Source organism: Mytilus trossulus, chromosome 6 (assembly GCF_036588685.1).
Source record: "Mytilus trossulus isolate FHL-02 chromosome 6, PNRI_Mtr1.1.1.hap1, whole genome shotgun sequence".
Taxonomy (NCBI): Eukaryota; Metazoa; Mollusca; class Bivalvia; order Mytilida; family Mytilidae; genus Mytilus; species Mytilus trossulus.
The window spans coordinates 54825700-54848427 of record NC_086378.1 but is presented as its reverse complement, the minus strand read 5'-3'; the positions used below and the strand labels follow the sequence as shown (position 1 = coordinate 54848427).

Sequence of the window (22728 nt, the reverse complement as noted above, 5' to 3'; positions counted from 1 at the left end):
TTCAAGCCCCCATGAATTATTTCTTAAATATACTGCATGTCTCAAACTCTCAAACTAAATGTGTTCTTTCTAACTAAATGTGTTCTTTCTAACTAAATGTGTTCTTTCTAACCGGAAGTTCTTCTGTAAACTTTGTAAAGCAATGTGTATATCATCTACCGTATATCTATTGTAACACATACTGCATACCCTTTAATATTCTGTAAGGACTACATGCTGTAATATTTCCTCCAGTTTACATAATATTCCAGAATAATTCTTTCATTTGGAAATGATATTATATAAGAACTTCAATCCCATGACACATGCAAGTAGTATGGATATTTATAATGCAACTATATTTACCAAATATCTTCTCTTTCTAAAGAGGAATCATAGAAATTATACATATTTTATAGAAAAAAAATAACTGGGAAAAATGTTTTAACAAGACATACCCACAGCCAGAGGGTCTGATTAACCGCACCCTCTTTATCAAAACAATAATAGCGACAAGACTATAAGCATTGAGATTTAGTTGTCTGATTAATTAATTGTTGGTGTTATAACACCACTTTTAAGCTATTTTGTGGCAGCCAGTTATTTATTTGTGGAGGAAGCCAGAGTGCCAGGAAAAAAACACCCACCTTTGATAGGGAAACTCACAACCCTAGTGAAGTAAGATTGGAGTCGAGTGCACCCAAACAAGCTGGGTTTGAACTCACAACCTCAGTGTTGACTGGCTTAGTAGTGATTATAGTAGTAACTACTTAGACCACTCAGCCACCAAGGCCATAACTGTTGTTTGACTAATGATTTATAACAATGATACATTCTTTATCTAAAGTGGATAAACACAATCAGCTACCACAACAAATCTTTCATGTGTCCCTCATATATATGTGAAATTTTGTAAAAAGGACATCAACACATATTAAATCATATACATGTAGCGTCAATTGTCAAAGTCAAAAGTCAAGACCCCTAAAGTCCCCCCCCCCCTTCTCAGAGACATCCTGGCTATGGGACAGCAGTCATACAGTCTGATTAAAATCTAACCTCTCAGCCTCTGTTTCTGATATACATAATTTGTATGGCATGGATAAATAATGATAGCAAGTTCAGAGATTGGATTTTTATCTGACTGGCAGTCACAAGGCAGGCAAAATACTTTACAACACTTCTGCAATATCATTGCTGCTGGAAAAGAGATGTACATGTATACTATCAGTGGAAAATTCATCACAGAAGAGACAAAAATTGTCAAATGTGCATTGCAGCAACATATGGACAAAGGGAGAGAACTCCAAAACCATGTTATTGATTTCAATGGATATAATTTTACCCTTGAAAAAAAAATATGCATTTTAAACATAAACCTACTATATAAATAGATTATCTGTTATAAAAAATGGCCCTTATTGTCTAATATGGGTATCAAACACACTATTGTGAATGGATGTTAGTTTTAGTTTAAATATTTGTGCTAAATATAGCCACATGTAAAAATTGTAGTGTTAAATTTTAAACACTTCAAAGTTACAGTTCAAATTAAATTTTATAAACCTGTTGTGAATAGTTTCTATGCTCAAACTATACTATTGACAACTTAATTGGTTTCCAAAGCCCTGAGGTACAGTTTTATTGCTGGGATGAAAACTGGCTGGGGCTCAGTAGCCTATTTTTTTTCCCCATGCTTTTAGTTAAACATCAACAGCTAGAAGTTTACCAAAATTATGGACTAAGGTAGTGAACAAAAATACCGTTAATATTTTCATTTTTTTCAACATAATTTTTTGTATCTTTAATCATAAAATTGTAATTGTCCACTGAGCGACTAATTAACAAGTGTCTAGTGATCCATCCAGTCCTTTTAATAAACTCTGATGTTGTTATTGTAAATAATCTGGGTATTTAATTTCTTTATATCCTTCAACTTACTTAAGGTCATTTTATACATGTATGTACATTTTTGTACTTTTAAAATGTCATGCATATAAACAAATCTTCATTTAAAAGACATTTGTTACAACATACAGTGGCAGATCCAGATCTTTTCATAAGGGGGCCCACTGACTGACCTAAAGAGGGGGCCTGGATCGGCCTATGACATTACTACATGTAGCATACATGTACTGACAGAATAACAAAAATATAATTACTTCAATTTCATAAAATATTTCAGGTTCACAGAGATCTATAAGAAACAAATAAAACAGAACAATATTCAGTAAGACATAAAAAGGATAACAGGCCTAGGAATACACTAAAATAGTGTACAAAACAAAACTCATAGCCCCAATCATCCAACCCCTCAGAAAAATAACAGATGTATACATTCAAACAGACAACAAGAAAAAACATTGTCTTTTAAATGATTGCTTTATAAAAGCCAATCCTTTTGAAGTTTTCATATGTTCCTAAGTCACCAATACATATATTATTGTTAAAATTTGCTGTTAAAAAACTATACTGAGGATCAATATATATAAAACATATTAACACTTTTGGTAATTAGCTGATTTTTTTCTACCAACGACCTTAAATCTGCTCAAAATAACCTTCTGATGTCTGAAATAACAATCACTTTTTTATTGTGACTTCAATTTTCTTTAATTGTAATGTCAAAGTTTACAGTAACCTGTGTGATTTAAGTAATGGCAGACAAATTTGCTTAAAAGTGTTAATACGTCTATTGCCAGACATACAATGTACATGTAGTATCACAAATTCCCGATGATTCTTTTTAACAATTCATGATACTGCCAGATACAATCTCCCTTGGTGGCCATTCAGCAGTTTAGGCTTGTAAAATATATATAACAGACCTTGTAAGGATTTCTTCTATAGGCCAATACAATAAAATGTAAACAAAAGTTTAGTGTCAGCCCACTGCTGCAAAAATTAATTGCGGCGACTGAGAATAATGTCTAGAGACATTTCAGTAAAAAAAATGTTTTTCATTAAAAATTAAACTCTGCCAGACTTGACATGCTTGATGTGACAACAGGAAGGAAATAATCATTAATAGGTTAATATGTTCATCCATCTCTCATAAAAAATACACAGAAAAGGTGTACAATGTGAAAAATGTATCTGAAATAAAATCAAAGAAACATAGATGATGCAGAACCAAATCTGTCATTCTTAATAGAACCTGAATTATCATGGGCATTGGACCTCTGACTGCCTAAGAGGGGAAACTCTCCAATAATTTTTCAGTGATTCCCTATATATTTTAGCAACCAATTTTTCCGACAAAAACCCCCTAAATCTGCCTCTGATTGGGATTTTATTATTCTTAAAAATAAAATTTCATATCAATTCATTGCAAAATGATTAATTTTAAATTACATTCCAAAATGAAAAGAGGGAGAAGCTGAATTTGTTTATTTATACATTTTAATTTGAATTAATTTGCAATTAGTATAGATCTTTGATAACCATTTTTTTCAATATCACTGCACCATGTGCACAATAATTTTATATTTTACCCACTCATTATCATATAGAAATTTGTAAATGGTTGTATAAAATATTTAAATCCGTGGTTCCCACGTACACTTACCCGTGAAACTGGTGAAAATAGGTATTCAATAAATAATAATCATGATAGTCCATACTACACATGTACAGAAAAAAATACGTTTTACTTCTAAACATGCTATACACACAGTGTATACACCAATACATGTTTAATAGCAATGCATCATACACAAATATTTCGTTAAATTTATTCATGTTCTTCATTCAACACGATTAAAGCACAATACACATATCAGACCCTGAATTAATCTTGTCTAACCTAGATGACTGATCTTTTGTAACATGAATTAATTCTTTCTTTCAGTGCATGAGCACTTCATTCAGAGACATCTATTGTGAATAAGGGAAAACACTGATGGTATATTTTTCCAGCAACAATTAATCCAGCCAAAATATAGAAGGACAGGGGGATTTTATATGTATGCATACTGAATATTTATTTTAATCTGTTACTACACATGCCAATATTTTGCATGCAGCTTGTGATGCAGTTAAATCAATTTCATTTTTGTCTTTTGCAAGATTATCTTTGAACAGATCAGCAGATTAGTGGTCGATTTAGGGGGGTACTGGGGCCCCAGGAACCCCATTTTTTGGAGAAAAAAAATTGGTTGCTTATATAAGGAATCACTGAAGCGTGACTGGAGCAGGCCCCCTCTTAGACAGTGGAGAAATTCATTTTACAAGTCTACACACACACCATCGCCCCCCCAAAAAAATGACAATTAGATGGTCATCCTATGAGTTGTATATGAAAGTAGAGCATATGTATAAAATACAATTCAAAGCATGTATATATGTCTCTGAACAAAATGAAAGTTTAAGTAGTCTTTTTTTGTAGACAGTTTGAATTTTATGTACCTAATAATTTAACATCCTTAATCATGTTTATAATAGGATATATACACATTTCCTGCACAATATAAATACTTTGTATTAAAGTGCATCAAATCTGTAATAAATGTTAATATGTTTATCAGTTTGGTAACTGATTTTGGTTGTTATTGTCGCCTTATATTTGTCTGACCTGTGTCATAAATGTAGCAGACGGCTAGGTGTTGATCAATTTTAAATATTGTTGAATTGTCATTAAAATGGATACGTTCGTTCATAGGTAGAATGAAAAAGGTAGTAATTAATAAGTTCATGGTTGGTTGATAAATTCTTTTGAATTACATCTTTAGTTCTTGATGTACTAAATTGTTATCCAGTCAACTGTAAAAATTCAATGTTCAGCAGGCTGACAGGTGCCCGTGAAAGTAGGTCAATATTCTCCTTACCTCATAAAGACCTTCTACATCCTCCATACTCATCCTGAATGGTAAATCAATCAAGCTAGAATGTGTAGGTACAAGAATCACATCTTCAAACAAAATTTCCTCGTTGTTTACATGACCAAACTGTTGAAGAACGTAGTCAGGTGGTAGGCATTGCTCTGGAAAATTGTTGACTAGAACTCTTTCTACCTTTAATAAAAAGAGTTACGAAATATTTTTGTAGGTTAATGTTAAAAATTGATAGTGACACAATCGACGGCATAATATTCTAACATCCACATTCTCATTTATACAAAAGCAAACTAGATTTAGAAGAGAATTTATAATTATTTATAGCAGAGACATTACAGAAAAGAATATATGACAACTCGCCCCATACAAAATCGCCCCATTTTTACCAACTCGACCCCACTTATGAAAGCCTAATCATGCTGTTTTTTTAATTTTAATTGTTGTTTTTTTATTGTTTTATCGATTGTTATCAAGTTGAGTAGGCTATCTCAAAATCCGGATAAATTATGCGGATTAATATATCCAATCTTTCATAAGTGGGGCGAGTGTGCATACCTTTATTCATCTTGATTTTACTCCTTTTCGTAGTTGGGGCGAGTTGGTAAAAATGACTGGTTAGGAAGAGGGATTTATTTTTGGAGAAAAACGAGTTAGTGGGAAAGTTGGGCGATTCGGTCTTGGTTTGCGTTTGGCAGTTTTCTTTCTTCCCTCTGATCAATAATTCGCAGTCAGTTTCCAGGTCGTAACAAAAATGGAAAACGAATGGTTAACCAATAAAGATAATTCTAGAGAGACACAATTCATGAATTACATATTTACAGATACGAACATTTTTGTTGTTGTTGTTGTCACTGTAATTCACAGTATACTTTTTTTTTTTAGAGAAAACATGATTTACTAAAATTTATCAAATTGTATTCTAGATTGGTTTAAGATATAGTTGTGATACTTGGCTCCAGTTACCACAAGTGTCCTCCCAAGACACACTTTTGGGTCCAGCCTTATTCTGAATGTCTACCAGAATATTTATCAACCACTTAGTAACCGTTGACTGTTTGCCGATGACACTGAGTACTAGTTTCATTTACAAACTAATTAGATCTTGCTGTGACGGAGATGCTTTCAATGTATGTATTAGTTGATGGTTTTCAAACCAGATCATGCCAAATACAAATCTGAAAGCAGCGAAAGGTGGCAGCGAGACTTGTTGCTAGCTTTCAAACCAGATAATGCGAAATACACATCAAGAAGCAACAAGACTGGTCGATGACTTAAAAAACTAACTGGCCAAATTCGCTAAATCTAGATGCAACAAGAAGATGTCGCCGATTTTGGTTGGTTGCCTTCAAACCAGACCATGCTAAATAGGCAAATACACTGACATCTAAATGCAACAAGAAGGTGACGCCGAGTTTGGTTGATGGCTTTCGTACCAGATCTTACAAATACAAATTTAGATGCAGCTAAAGGATGGCTGCGTTACTTGTTGATGACTTTCAAACCAGACCAAGCCAAATACAAATCTAGATGCAACAGGAAGGTCACTGGTGGCAGCGATACTGGTGGTGGTTTTCAAGCAAGACGAAGGCAAGCCAAATACACATCTAGATGCAGCAGAAAGGAGACAAAGAGACTGGTTGATGGCTTTCAAATCAGACCAAGCCAAATAAACATCTATATGCAGCAGGAAGGTGACGGCGATACTGGTTGATGGCTTTCAAGCCAGACTAAGCCAAATACATATATAGATGCAGCAGGAAGGTGACGGCTAGACTAGTTGATAGCTTTCGAAATAACCAAGCCATATACACATCTAGATACAGCATGAGGGTGACTGCGATACTTCACCGTGATTGATGGCTTTTAAACTAAACCAAGCCAAATACACATCTAGATGCCGCATGAAGGTAGCCGTGATATTGATTGATGGCGTTCAAACCAAAACAATCCAAGTACCGGTACATACCTAGATGCAGCAGAAAGGTGACAGCTGATTGCTTTTAAAAAAACCAAGCCAAATACACATATAGATGCAGCAGGAAGGTGGCCGCGATACTGGTTGGTGGCTCTCAAGCCAAAAAAAAAACCCAGCAACTCCGCAAATAATAAATACACATATTGAAAACAAACATTGGTCTCCTTTCCTCATGATCAGTTCTAATGGCTCTCTGATAAAATAAACAAGTGCTTTTACATCATTTTATAATCGCGAGTTCATCAGTTATGTCAGTTATGTGAAGTATATTAAAATAAACACGTATAATAAATTGAAATTGACAATAATGCATGAAACCTCAGTGGCGCAGGATTAGACTGAAAGTGAAAGGACTGAAAGGAAGGAGTGTAAACTTCTGAAAGTGTAAAAGCAAAACAGAAGTGTGAAAGCCTAGAAGACGCATTTTTTTGGGGTAATATTTTTCATATTACCGAATATATTTTCCCCAACAGGCAACACACACAGAAAAGCAAAAAATTCGTAGAGTTATCAGTATCAGTCAAATAATGTTTTGACGTTTCAGTCATGCACCACTATATCGTAGTACTATTAGAATTTTATCAATGAAAAGGTTATTTGTAAACATAATTAAGTGCACTTCATGCAAAAGTCAATAAGGTCATTTAGGAGGACGTTGTGACTGACAAGGAACGTCGGAGGTTGAATTTCTGAAATAATCCAATAGAATTTCTTCGTTTATTCCATCGAATACACGACAGTTCCATCATTGATTATGTTTAACAAATAAATATGTGGTCCGACTACATTCAATCAAGAGAAAATACCTCTGAATAATTCATTAAGAAATCATTGCTCATATGACTGTCCATTTTAACAAATCTTCAGTTTCTCGCTGCTCACAGTGGCATGATCCTGTTGACGGAAGTCTGTAATTGATTTCAATTAACCAATGAAAAGCGACGTCAATTGAACAACGTTCAGTGACGTCAAAGGGGGTTTTCCCATAATTTAAAACAAATATGATTAGTCAAACGTAAGTCACGTAATGCATATAAATTTCCCATTTACATTACAACCTTACAGTTTCTTTGAAATATTCAAAAACATATTAAAGAACTTAATAATAAACTAAACAAAAAGTTAATCTAAAAACAAATGTTTGCAGTTTATTGTTCCATGGTTAAATAAGGGAGCTAGTCTCAGCTATTCAACTACCAAATTATTTTTAAGGTGTGTGTGGGCTAGGATGAAATTTGAAAAAGGCAAGACAGGAGTTTTGATAGTTTTGTTATTTTAAAAAAAGCAGGATGAGCAACTTAACAAAAAATGCAGGATGACAATTTAAAAAGACAAGATAAACGTATAAAAAAGGCATGACCGAATACAAAAATAAAATTTTGGCGAATAGAATGAAAAATAAAAGAAAAGGCTGAACTGAGATTAACGTTACAACTAAATAAAATGCAGGAAAAGAAGTGAGAAAAAGCCACAAAAAGGGAGAGTCATTTGCGCCAATAAGAAGAAAAATTACTTAACTCCTCCTTTATTCGGACATGGAACCGGCAGTCGTTTACGCGGCAAATGTTTCTTTTTCTGAAACATACTTTCTTCTTACTAGTGTTGCATAGGTATTTCCCAATTTAATGCATGTAGTTGCTTGTAACTTCACTTTATTGTCCGAAAAGACAAACATTTAAGGATGAAATGCAGAAAACATATCATAATAATTTCTGTGGAATGCTTCTGCTCCATTACTAGTACGTCTTGTTGTAAAGAGTTTCAGCCCATATGTGGCTAAAAAAAGCAAAAGCTTCTATTTTCTTCTCTTTTGTCACATCTTGTAATAAATATTCAGCAAATCAATTAGTTTTCTTCTCTCTGTACATGGACTGTCTAATGCATTTCTCTCCAGATTCTCATCTTCACATGGTAAAACATCTCTAAACATAAGATACTTTTTAAGCCAAAAATAAGAATAAATATTAATCATTAATATTTATGAATAATAAGTGTACAGGTAAATTGGTGCAAATGAGTTCCGAATATTGGCGCAATTGATACATTTGGAAAACAAAATTTGGCGCAAATGACACCCCTGAAAAGGAATAATTGTCGGAAAAGGACTGCTGCCCCACCCACCCCTACGCCTAGCACAGCTGGATACGACCGCAGAGGTACTTCACAAAAGTTTTAAATTAGAAAATGACATATACATAATCATGGGGACATTTTTTATAATAACTTCTAAAATAAAATTGACAGCTAATACCTCATTACAATACAACGTTTCTTCATTTGTACATAATTTAAAAGCTGTGTATGCATGGGAGGTAATTCAAAGGTTAAATCTGACCCCCCCCCCCCCCCCCCCTTTTTGGCACTTCTTTTAAATTATGTATTGTACTTAATTAATTGTCAATTAACCAGGAAACTCTTGTTTTCCCTTTTTTTGCCCTAATTCCTAAATGGTTTAAGCCATACGTTGAACCCAAAGCTAATCATAAAAATGCCTGTGTGATAACATGGTTAAGGAAACTTGTGGTATAATTTCAGAGAGATCCATACACCGCTCCACATATTATTGTCTGGAAACTAGAAAAATGGTTATTTGGCCCCCTTTTGTGCCCTTATTCCTAAACTGTTGGGACCATTACCCCCAACACCAATCCCAACCTTCCTTTTGTGGTTATGATAAACCTTGTGTTTAAATTATATATTACTATTTAATTATACTAAAATTATTGCCTGGAAACCGAATTTTGACGACGTGATACCAATATACAACCTCAAACTTTTTGCAGCCGTATAAAAAAACAACTTAAAAATGCCAAAACTTGATATAGGACGAAGTTGCAGAGCATTGAGAACCAAAATCCCTAAAAAAATTGCTAATTACAGCTACGGTAATTTTTCCAGAGGTAGAAATTTAACGCCTTTAGTATTATTTCAAAATTCAAAGCTTTAAAAACAGCTATATACAACACAAAACATGCAATCATGTATTTGACTTATGAAGAACAGAGCCCCAAATTACACAAGTTCTCAACTATGCCGATTGTGTTGTTATCATCATATAGCATTTTGTTATCTCATAAATAATTATGTCAGTATTTTTCAATTCACAACAAATAAAAAAATAACAATTTAAAACGTTTGTTAATTGTCAATTTATACAAGAAGACAACTGTATAGGCCTATGTCAGACTAGAAAAAAATAGCAATAGTAAAACTGTAAAAAAAAAAATGAACAAAACACTGTGAAATAGTGTCCAGAATTAACCTTAGTTATCTATATTAAACGATGTGATTCTAAAAAAAAAAACACCGACCACAACACAACCCGACCATAGAGCAGACAATAGCAGAAGGTCATCAAAACCCATTAAAAAAAATTTTTACCATAGAATCTGCATTTTTTTTTCGCGACCGCTACACTGCATCAACATTTATAAATACTAAACCGAAACCACAAGCAACGAATGTATCGGCAAGTCATGCTTCAGAATATATATACTCAAGCTGGTTCTAGATGCCGTCTGAGACTAGAAATGAGGGGTAATGTTTTTATGCCTCACCTACGATAGTAGAGGGGCATTATGTTTTCTGGTCTGTGTGTCCTGTGTGTCCGTCCGTCCGTCTGTCCCGCTTCAGGTTAAAGTTTTTGGTCAAGGTAGTTTTTGATGAAGTTGAAGTCCAATTGACTTCAAACTTGGTGCACATGTTCCTTATGATATGATATTTCTAATTTTAATGCCAAATTAGAGATTTTACCCGAATTTCACGGTCCACTGAACATAGAAAATGTTAGTGCGAGTGGGGCATTCGTGTACTGAGGACACATTCTTGTTGCTCTTGTTTTGAAGGCCTCAATGTGATTTTGATATGAAGATTTGATTTTTGTATATACTTTTGCTGTGCATGTATACTGATGTGTTATAATACGAATACCCCATATCCTTTGGTTTTTTTCTGTTGGTCAACAAATCAAAAAGTAACAACACACAAGTTTGAAGTCCAATTTATCGTAAAATATAAAAGATAGGAAAAAATGTTAAATGAAAAGAATTCCCGTTGCAAAGTATTTGCATATGCTTAAAAGGATTCGACCAAATTGGAAAGTGAGAAATTACCGTGTTGTAGCACATAGAGGTCAAATTAAACGAGAATTAAATATGCATATCTGCAATGGCATTCAAAATTTGAGGCAAACCATGTAATTGTTTAAGTTGAAAGTTTTACGTTCTTATATTGATTTTTAAATTTTGGGGGAGAATTACGATTTACGATTTTTTAAATGGACAAAATTAAAAAAAACAAAAACAAACGAGAAACAATTATGAACCACATAAACAAACGACAGCTACTGAACATCAGATTCCTGACTTAGCCTGGACAGGTGCAAACAACTGCAGCGGGATTAAACATATTAATGGTGTGCGTTTTATACGTTCACGGAGCGCTAAAACTACGACAGGCGTATGATGCAAACACGCCCAACATACGTCCAAGTAAAAGTCAGACGATCTTGAGGCGTAAACCACGTACCCTAAACGTGTCTCAGTCAAACGTATCTTCAGCGTTTTGCCCGTCACGCGTTTGTTGTACGTGTGTATACTACGTGCTTGTAGCGAACAAGTATAGTTACGATTGACAAACGCTAGAGCTATAGATGAAAATTTTTATGCTGCAAAACAATTTCTGGAGTTATAACGTTCGCCAAGCGTATACCTCTGCAATTCGGCGTACTTAAACAACACGCGACTAGCGATTGTTTGGCATTCCTCTTACATACGGATTTTGTAAAAAAAAAAATCTGTGCGTCTTACGATCGTCGGTCTATACGCCAATGTGTGACGCAGGCATTCTCTTGTGGATAGTTGTCTCATTGGCTATCATACCATTCTTTTTTAGATAAAAATTTGTCTCTTTTTTGAAAAAAAAAATGATTTCAAAATCTCTCCATGAACTAATACTTTATAGCCAGAACACAAAATGTGAAACGAAGGTCATCATTCTGGGGCAATATCTGTTTTAAGAAGTTGACCTATTTGTCATGCTAGATCTTATAGCTGACTGATCATTTTGCTGATTGTCTATAGCTTTTGCCAAACACATTAAAACTGTAGCGAATTTGTAGATCTTGTTTTGATTCTCATGTTTTTCGGTTTAGTTTTTTATTTACCTATCATATATATAGTTTTAAATAATATGCAAACTAAGTTTTAAATCAAGACCAAAAGGCATTTAATCCTTCAAGAAGTCAATATATAGATAATGTCATCCATAGACATAAGATGTGGTACGATTGCTCATGAGACAACTCTCTATGTATACAAGTTATATTAATGTAAAAACAAGGTTAACAATAATTTATTGGTCATAGAGCATTATTTGTAAAAGTTTAAACTAATGGGGAATGTGTCCATGGGACAGAGATGATACACACGCTTGCATATCATATAACGTTATAAAGGGACAAAACTGATTAATATTATTCAAAGTGCTTGTTTAATTTTTTTCCGTGAACATTGCATTGTATAAAGCATAAGTTGAAGATGATTCAATTACAATTATGGACAAAGGAAGACAACTCCAATTTTAATAAACAGCTGCGCCATGAGCGCATGATACGCGCATCGCATTTTCAAAGAATAAAGTTCAATTTCTTCTCAATGTCATATTAAAAATTCATGAAAACCAAAAGGGTGCTTTCATCAATAGATATAAACAATGACGCGCGCGTTTCATGAGAATTGTTGAAAGTATGTTAAAGAGGCCCTTTTAAGTTATTGTCCGTTAACTGGAACTCCCACCTTTTTAATGAATAAAACCCCATAACTCGGAAATGTACAAATTTATAAAATTGTAAATGGAACTTACATAATTAGATATTTATAAACAATTCAACATAGTTTCATGAGAACTGCTGAAGTTGCGTCATTGTCCGAAAACTGGAAAATCCCCCATGTTTTAAAATAAAACCCTGTAACTCGGAAACGACAAAAATAAAATTTAAAAAAACAAAAGGGGGCTAATGTCAAAAGATATAAACAATTCACTAAAATTTCTTGCAAATTTGGTGAAAGCATTCTTGAGTTATTGTTCGAAAACTGGAAAATTTCCCTTTTTTTATAAAATGAATAAAACCCCGGAAACGTAAACTTTATAAAACAAGAGAGCACACACTGAAATGTCTAGCCTTCTTTATTAACCATTCCTATTATGTTGATAGTTTTTAATATAAAGCTTAACTATAACTATCACTTTTATCCTTAAAATTATCCCAAAAATTAGGTCAAGGTCAGAAAAACCAGACAAGAAATAGAAGTTAACCTTACAATCATTCAAAATACTATATATATTGTTGACCTATAATTTCTAAGAAGCAGACTTAATTAATAAGAAAAAACTAAACATTGACCATTGAGGCATGAACATGAGGTCAAGGTCAGATGACACCTGCCATTTTGAATTACACACCTTATAATCCTTCCATATACCAAATATAATATGCCTATTGCTTATAGTATACAAGAAATGGACTACCAAAACTTAACCTTATTCACTGATCTGTGAAACGAGGTCGAGGTCAAGTGAAAACAGTCTGGCGGAGATGAGGACCTTGCAAGGCACATAACGTGGCCAAATATAGTGATCCTATTACTCATAAGACAGAAATAAGCATTACTAACAAGAGGCTCTCAAGAGCCTGAATAGTTCACCTGTTATTCTTTGCTTAAATTCTTTCAACAATGATAATTTTGCTTTTCAAAATATAATAATGAGTCTTAAAAATTCCATTTAAATATTCTTCCTATCTGTCATATTTTCTTCAAAAGCGAAAAAAATGCATTATACCCCATTGTTCCACTTAAGTCATAGCGGCTATGTTTCTTGATGTAGATATTCTGAAACTCATTCAGCCTAGGTTTTTCTGAAATCGATTCAGCAGTTTTAAAGCAAGCAATCTAGATGAACACATTAAAAAAATGTCTTTTTAGGGCAGTAACTCCTCAAGGGTCGATTGACAATTTCGGGCATATCAACCCCTTATTTGTAGATCGTAATTTGCCAAACATTTTTTTATGTGTATTTTTATCATTAACAATATTCAAGATAAAATAAACCAAATACTGCAAAATTTCCCAATTTAGTGGAGACTACCCAATAATGGGTTATTAGATTCATCTGTAAATTTCAGGGTTGTTAGAACTTCACATAATGTACATTTTTACACCTTGTCATATTTGTTTTAACTCCTTTGGTTTATTAGATATAAGCCAAAAACTGCATTTTAACCCTATGTTTAGCCATAATAGTCGCCATATTTTCGACGAAACAGAAAATAAAACAAACTTTATTCTAGATACCCAAAGGATCATTTAACTAAAGTTTGGTAGAAATTGGTTCAGTAGTTTTAGAGAAGATGTTTGAAATAGTTAACACCAGATGGACGCCAAGTGATGGCAAGAGCTCAGTTTATTTGGAATGGTGAGCTAAAAATCACAACTTTTTTTCAAGAAGTCACTGAACAATGAAAATGAGGTCAGGGACAATGTACATGTGACAGACGGAACCTTCGTAACACAAGACATCTATATACAAAGTATGAAGCATGCAGGTCTTCAACCTACACAAGTAAAAAGCTTTTTTTTTAAATTAAATATTGCAATATTAAATTGCAAGGCCAAGACTCAAGATGAGAACTGTGAACACTTAGACAGAAGTATTAAACTGCTTATTATTACACATGAAACACTACAAATGTATTGACTTATCAAAAATAGTTCTATTATGTAAACAATTCAAGTTTTTATATGAACCATGGGGGGACAGGCCAAAATATTATCTCCATGGAAATGATAGAGGCCAATACTAGTTAAACTGCTTGACAATTATCATTGACTTAATATATTGCTGCCCCTGGAAACAGCATTGCATCAAAAATGATTACAAACTAAGATAAATTGATAATATTGCAATTTTCATTTTCAATATACCAACTTCACCCGAGTATGGAAGTATATTTTCAACTTTACATTTTTTGCAAATTATTACTTTTACTGTTTTGTCTATTTTTGGTAAAATCCATTTGTCTTGGCTTGGTAATTGTAATATTCATCACACCCATTCGTGTCTTCCGTTTTTGCTAATGTGCTTCGTCGTCTAAAAGCCTTTTTGTTTCTACGTTGACATTTCTGCTTGTTTTTATAGTGATTAAGGTAATAACACAATTTTTGCTGATGTTTGGTTACCTGTACAAAACTATATGACATTTTTACTTATTATTATGTTTGTTTTGTTCACACATTGTTGTCAATATAATGGAATTTTATGTGACTGGCATACAAGTCAGAGGTCCACCTAGCTATAAAACCAGCTTTAATCCATGATTTTGTACACAAGAAAATGTCTGTACCACAGCCAGGTATATGAGTTGTTATCCATTTGTATTATGAGTTTACGCTTTTGATCTTGCCATTTGCCCACAGACTTTCAATTTCGTAATTTTTCGGGAGTTCTGTATTTCAATTAATGTTTTTTTTAATACAAGATATCAATCATTGTTTATCATAATTTAAGCAGAAATCTTGACATTGAAAATTGGCAATTAACAAAATTCACTTGACCAGGACCATGAATTGGATGTCAAACTTGGATGTGCTGATATTGGTGAAACTGCATGGAAAATATCTTTATCTATCACATGAGACAGTATCTGAAAAAGTCTAATTCCATGTTCTATCTTTCACTAGCAATTATTTATTTATTCAGGCATCTTTTTGGAAAATTTTAAGGTTAAGTATTAACAAGAGTATATAATGCACCAACTGCACCATATTAAATAAATTTCAAAATAATATACAGTTTAAGACATTTTTTTTCTTCCCTTATTGCCAATAATTAAGACTTTTTCAGATATTGTCTCACATATAGATCCCATCAAACAGTCAGAAAACTTCACAATGGATGATGACCCAATCAACGCTGTCTACACCAGAATAGAAACACTAGTCATTTCTTAACTAACAAGGAAAGATTGAAATATTTATGGAGGTGTTTTCTCCACTGATTTATGAATCTGACAGGGGGATGGATTCTTTTAAAAGTATTAATATAACGATATCAGACATGATGAACTGAGAGTTTGAATTTATAGCACAATTTTTTTTTCTTTTATAGAAGTAGCTTGTTGTTTTTTTATTACTGTGTATTAAGTTTCTGTTTTAAACTTGGCAGGCAAGTTTTTTCTCTTCCATTAACCAAACCTTTGAAATGAAACCACATTAACATCTTTTTAATTATTTCCAAATAAAACTATTGGTATTTATGTCAAAGGGCAGAGAAAATGAAGAACATTATCCCAAATCTACTGGAAAAATTTATTACAATATAGTAATAAATACAAGAAACAGTTCATTGTCTACTTCAGCTTCTTTTTTGGTCTGATGTTGTTGGTGTGGCCACATTTCCTCTTACGGCAGTTTGTTGCCCTTGGGTGAAGACGAGCATAGCACCTGAAAAACAAATCATCATTCAATTGTACATGGGTATAATAGCTGCAGAAATTCAAAATAACTTTCTTTTTATAATTTAAATGAAGAGGTTTCTTTCAAAAAGAGAATATCTAATAGTGTTGGATGATAGGTTGAAATTACCAACCGATTATCTATTACAATCGGTTGACAGCAACCAACAGACTATCGGTTATAATCAGATCATAATACCTTGCCCTTTTTTCAAAGGAAATCATGCATTTAGTCTCATTGTACATGTCTAATGTGTACATTCCATATCATTGCTCTTTTGTTTCCTTTTCATATATACTGGTGTACTAAATATTAATCCTGGTACCTTTGATAATTATCTATTCAGCAGTTAAAACAATGAATTAATAAGAATTAAGATTCATATTGATAGATAAAGGAAGATATTTTATCTCATAATTACAACATTAACACTAACATTAATGGTGTAACTCACAAAACAATTTCAATAACATAGCTGTATGAACATTTGAATGCTTCTAATTAGGAAAAGATTTATAAAGTTTTTAACTTTTGGAAATTTAAAATTAAGACAAAAAAATAAAACAATGCATTTGCATTATAATACAAACAGTAAACAAAAGGTATTAAACCAATGTCTGTTAATTCGTGTAGAACGCTTTTTTTTCTTTTTTGTGATCATTAATTTCTGTCAATTGTGTCATTCGTGCGTCTGAACTTATAATTGCAAGAATGCAGAATTATTACATAGTTGAACCGTATCCGATTCGTGATTCTTATATTTTTATAAATGGCGGACAAATTTCGGTAAATTTACAAAAATAAACAATGTTTGGCAAGTAATTTGGAAAGGAATATGACGTTTTTGATGCTACAAATGGATAAAACACAACTAAAAGGCAATTTGCAACACGTTCTAATGAAGCAACGAAATTATTTTGTCTAAAATCAGAATGATTTGTACCGCTCTCAAGTAACAAGGGCAAGTACCGTAAATGAAAGAAAGTATTTCATACAAAGTTATTTACGTTAAATAACATTCCATCAATCTGAAAATGCTTTTGTCACGTTTATAAAGAAGGAAATTGGTTATTTTTTTAATTATGGGATGTTTGACATTGTTACTGTCATCGACTGATATTTTTTGTTAATATTGTTTGACTGCGCATATAAAACGCAAACCGTAAACAGACCGGAAGTTGATAAGCTTAAAGTCCGGAAACTTTAACGACAATCGATTGAACAAAATCCCAATCGATTATCGACATCGCCAGGCCCAACCAACTGATTTCCAACTTATTCCGATCATCGGAACAACACTAATATCTTATTTGTAAATATTCTGGAAATATAGATGTCTGTGTGCTTTTTTATGAATTATAAAATTTAAGTTTTTGAGTTTTAGAAAATAATCTGTATAGAACAATTCAAGTAAAAACTTCACCAAAATGATCATTTACAGACAGAGTTTTCAGATAGTTTCAACTTAAAGCTTAAAAAGTTCTGTAAATAAGGCTTTCAACTTCTCCATACTGTTCAGCTTTACTGGATGTTTGAAATAGGTTTGATAAGCAAAGAAATGATAAAAGTCAATAAATCAGTAAAACAAATCCCTTTTCTGCATGCAATAAATATTTGATGAGAGGACTTACTTTCTGCAGATCATCTTGTCACAATTGTACTTAGAGGCCAAAATTCTCAGAGATGGTTCAATGATTCCTCCTCTAAGACGCAACACCAAATGTAATGTTGACTCTACAAAAATATCAAATTCATACATTTAAACATACTATTTCAATTCTTAAACATGTTTATTATTTAATCAAATTTATTTATTATTTCACATCTGTAGACTGAATTTTTGTTGATGCTGCAAAGTTACTTCCCCTTGTACACTTCAGCAAAAATTGTCAAATGAAACTTTTCATGTAGCTTTTTCTGATTAATACTTCAATACTAGTGAGGATAATTTTCATTATATATCAAGCAGTAAAGTGTGATCAACCTCTTTTGTGCTTATTTTGTGATAATTTTAAAATTTATTCTCATCTTTGAAATTAACACATTAAAAATTTCACGCATCTGAATATCTTCTGTCAGACATCAGGAATGCACAAACATTTAAAAAGCAAGGGATACAAATCAGAGGTCGCCAAATCTTTTTTCCCCTGGAGGTCCTTAAAGAAAATCTGCTGGTCTGGTCCTCACTATAAATCTATTGAAAAATACTAAAATTGTGTCAGTCCTATGGAAAATTTTGGTGGTGAAATCCTGAGGACTGACACTTTTTGTTAACTTTATAATGTTAAGGAAATACTTTTAATATGGTCTTATTTTTTTATTGTTCGATATTTAGTTTTATGCTTCCCAAATTCGGATTTGATCCGAGGTTTGTGGTTATCGGTATTGTGTAAAAGAATATACTTTATACAGACATGCAGACAGATGAGGGTAAAAGTTTAACTCAATGGCCTTTCTTCTAAGGTGGGGGCATACAAAAAAGAAAAAGGTTTACAGCCAACCTCCAAAATTAAAGATTAAAGATCTAGACAGATTATGTTTTGATATTTTACAATCAGTAATTAATAATGTTCTAAATTGACTACTATGACCAATTTTTTAGATGTGCTTTTAACAAGTATTGTGTTCTTTATTCTAAATGAAACAAATTTATATTTGAATTATGTTTACCCTTCTGGATATTGTAATCCGACAAGGTTCTTCCATCTTCCAACTGTTTTCCAGCGAAAATCAATCTCTGCTGATCTGGAGGAATTCCTGAAAAACATAACAAAAACTTAATACAAGTCCTTCTTATTGTATAAATAATGGTTATAACTATCCTTAGTTTTTTTATCGTCTCATTCTCAGAAGTTTTAAACTGAATTCCAGTTTTATTCGATCAATTATGATCAAGCTTTGTATAAGTTACGATAACCATAAATTAATTGTACTTTAACTTTTATATTGTATGATTTATACCACTATTAGATTAACTATTGTTTGATTGATAACCAGAGACCAATAATAGACCATTTTGTGCATGACCAGCAAGTACTTCTGGAAGGCAAAAGCAAAATTCTTCTCTTCATTTAATATTTTACAAAAATAATGCTTATCTGAAACCTACTGAACAAGCTTTAAATTTCACAACCAAATTGGGCAAGTAACTCTTCTCACTTTTTTGTTGTTGCAGTTCTAGTGAGCATTGAGTAGATTGCTTCCATTGTACTTTTGAATATATAATATAATTAACAGGAACATTGTAATAAGCAAAGAAGCATGGACGACTTGACAAATGTAGACAATACCTAGAATTGAGTATCTTTCATCTTACTTTTGAATATAAAATAGAAAATTAACGGGAACATTGTAATAAGCAAAGAAACATGGATGATTTTACAAATGTAGACAATACCTAGAATTTTACAATCTTAATGCAGTTAACTCAAGTTATTGATGATTCCAGACAGAATTTATAAGATCAGGACTCAGACTCACCGGAGTGAGAACCTTGGTAAGAATGTCAACATCACTGCAAATATGCACTATGTCATCGGCAGATGTTGTAAATCAATGTTTAATGTACAATGTAGCTTAAATGTCATTGACTATAGAAATGGAATTGCATATTTTTGTAAATTATTTATATACCTTCCTTATCTTGAATTTTAGCCTTGACATTTTCTATGGTGTCAGAGGGCTCGACCTCTAGGGTAATGGTCTTCCCTGTTAATGTTTTAACAAAGATCTGCATCTTGCCAGTTCTACAAGTAAAATAAAATCTTTCATTAGTAATGATTTAATTTTGGATGTTACGCGTCTTCTGAATGACTGACGTTATTTTGTTATGAGCCCATAGACATAATTTAGTCATGTGACCGTGACGTCATCAACGTTTTTTCATGTTTTTCTTCGGTTTTAAAATGGAATTTAGAATTAAATTTTAAGAAGTGACCAATATTTTTTCTGTCTATTCGAAACAATCAACCGTTATTCAGTGTGCACCACATTTTTTTTTTGTTATTTCTCCATAGACAGAAAAAATTAGTCATTCCTTAATTAATTCAAATATACCTAAAAGCTAAATTGGAAAACATTTTTTTTTCAAATATGATGTATATAACAGTGAAAAAGATAAATATACAATATATATAAATGACGATGTGTGATTGATACAAAAAAAAGAACAAAATTGAACTAACTACCATAGTTCAAATGGAATGAGGAACTTCTTATAAGTATAGGCCATAGTGCTGATATTTGTAGTCTTTAATAGTACAATGATCACAAAACTTCTTAATCATCTCTTATTCTATCCCAACATAGCCTTCACGATTAACACTACGAGTTCACCAGCCCAAGGCTCATTTCTTTGAAAATTTTTGTTGGTAGCTTAAAATTTTGTGTATAACAGGTTGGGAACAAACCCTCTTTATGGTGATTATACCTGTATAGAGGGATAAACCTTCTATAGAGGGATAAATTTATCCCTCTATAGAGGGGTATTTTTGTTAAGACTGGATTTAAATCAAAACAGGGCAGAATGGCATTCTCTACTTATTATGGCAGTAACCCACAACAGTTGTTGCACCAATTGATGAACTTAGTTTAATATGCACATGCCCAGTTTGGTGCTTATCTGACTAAATATAAAATCTATTGTTCACCATGACTGAAAGCTGTGATGATCAGGTAAATTCTACTCACTTATGCCTCACTGAACAGATTTTCTATTGTTAGATTTAACATGAAATTTAAAGGTCAACTATTCCTTTTGATATTGATCAGGTGTTCAGATAGGTATACAATAGATTTCAGGTTTTGTCACTTTAGCAGAAAACGGGTTATCCCAATTTTTAGTAAAGTGCATATGTTGATGCACATACTGCTAGAGATTATATCCAATATAATTAGAAAATGCCATTCTGCCCTCAATTGCTTTAAATCCAGTTCAAACAGAAACATCCCTCTATAGAGGGATAAATTTATCCCTCTAAAGAAGGATTATCCCTCTATACAGGAATAATCACCATCCAGGGGGTTTGTTCCCAACGTGTATAACTACACCTTTCGAGACTGACGCCAGTAAACTTAATGATGTATACCGACTATAGTGACTATAATAGAAGCTACATTGTTGTGCAGGAACATATATAGAATATATGTATTAAAATGTTCCCAGTCATGACAGTGTGATGAAAACATACTTTGACTAGTCCAATTCTTGAAAGCTTTACTTAACTCGTATTAGAAATAAATACAAGGTAAGGAAATTATTCAGTGTGAAAGAAAAGTAGGTTTGGATACACTTAGTAAGTTCAGTAGCCAAAGGATGGTGAACATTTCATGTCACAGATGAATTTCTATCCCCCCTTTTTTATCGGTTTCTTCACAAGGGCCAAAACGACGTCAAGCAGGACAGATAGACAAGCTCTTTCTTATGTTTAACAGTTCTTATGTATTAATTGTTTCATTTGTTATAAGAAATTTAAGTTCTAACATGATAAATCTATAATTTATCGTGATAAACACCACGTGTATTTATGTAGCATGTATCGGCCATTACCTTTGCGGAAAAGGAAGAACACGTGATTGTCGCTAGATGTCGCTGTGAAATTAAGCTGTAAAATATGGACACGTCAATATTTTTTTCGTTTTTTTTTATACTCACCTACCCTTTAGTTTAAACATATTTATTTATAGTGGATTGGGAAACAAGTTTTGCAACTTATATTAATCCCTTTCCACTTTGCGGGTGCGAGTGCTGCCTTGTAGCGGCATTAGCCTACTCTTTTTCGAAATCTACAAGGGTGTCTTTAACGTGCAAGAGATATGGCTCTCTCTTAACACGGGTCAGCCATTTATCGTCCCCGTCCGACGGACTATCATCGTTTCCTCAAGACCATACTCGCAAATGGTGTCAAGGGAGAGCCGATAATTGAGTTCCTGAAATTTTCATCCCAAACGGGAATCGAACCAGGAACCTTTGTGTTAGTAGTCCGATGCACTAACCACTACACCACGGCTCTCTTGTCACCTACCCTTTGTCATCAGGTTTCGAGTGTCGACTAGGTATATTACAAAAATATTTGCAAAAATAATTTATATATAATAATAAAGTGCATATTTTAGGAGATAGATTTCCCAGTTCCTAATCCCAATTCAGATTAGTTTCTTGTATTTTCCTAAGTTATATATAAAAAAAACTACAATAGGAGCCTCATAAGGTACATAGAGTGGGGTGCCCATATTCGCCGGGCACAAAATTTCGCCCTTTTTTGATTTTGAGGTGTAAAAACTTCATAGGACGGCTGAAATGGAAGAAATATGCCGTCAAATTATATTTTTATAACAATTATGATTATTTTTTAAAATGAGACAAAATTGCGGCACTTACCGCAAAGGACAGAAAAACGGAAAACGATTCCGCCGGTCGAGTTTGCAC

General features: G+C 32.9%; 2 protein-coding genes across 2 annotated transcripts in view; both read right to left on the bottom strand.

The window, feature by feature from the left end:
* The window catches only part of LOC134721550 (vitamin D3 receptor B-like), a 91474-nt gene extending 83783 nt beyond the window's left edge, over nt 1-7691 (bottom strand). The window contains exons 1-2 of the mRNA XM_063584644.1: nt 7596-7691; nt 4806-4991 (exon numbers count right to left, since the gene is read on the bottom strand). Of these exons, the coding sequence (XP_063440714.1) occupies nt 4806-4991; nt 7596-7640 (231 nt within the window). The 5' untranslated portion in view covers nt 7641-7691. The remainder of the gene's footprint in view (nt 1-4805; nt 4992-7595) is intronic.
* An 8449-nt stretch (nt 7692-16140) lies between these two features.
* LOC134721549 (ubiquitin-ribosomal protein eL40 fusion protein) lies at nt 16141-20084 on the bottom strand. Its single transcript, XM_063584643.1, has 4 exons — nt 19935-20084; nt 18972-19058; nt 17933-18035; nt 16141-16289 (listed from the first exon to the last, which is right to left on the bottom strand). Exons 1-4 carry the CDS (start codon nt 20035-20037, stop codon nt 16196-16198), a joined length of 387 nt encoding a protein of 128 aa, XP_063440713.1. The 5' UTR covers nt 20038-20084; the 3' UTR covers nt 16141-16195.
* Between the last annotated feature and the right edge of the window lie 2644 nt (nt 20085-22728).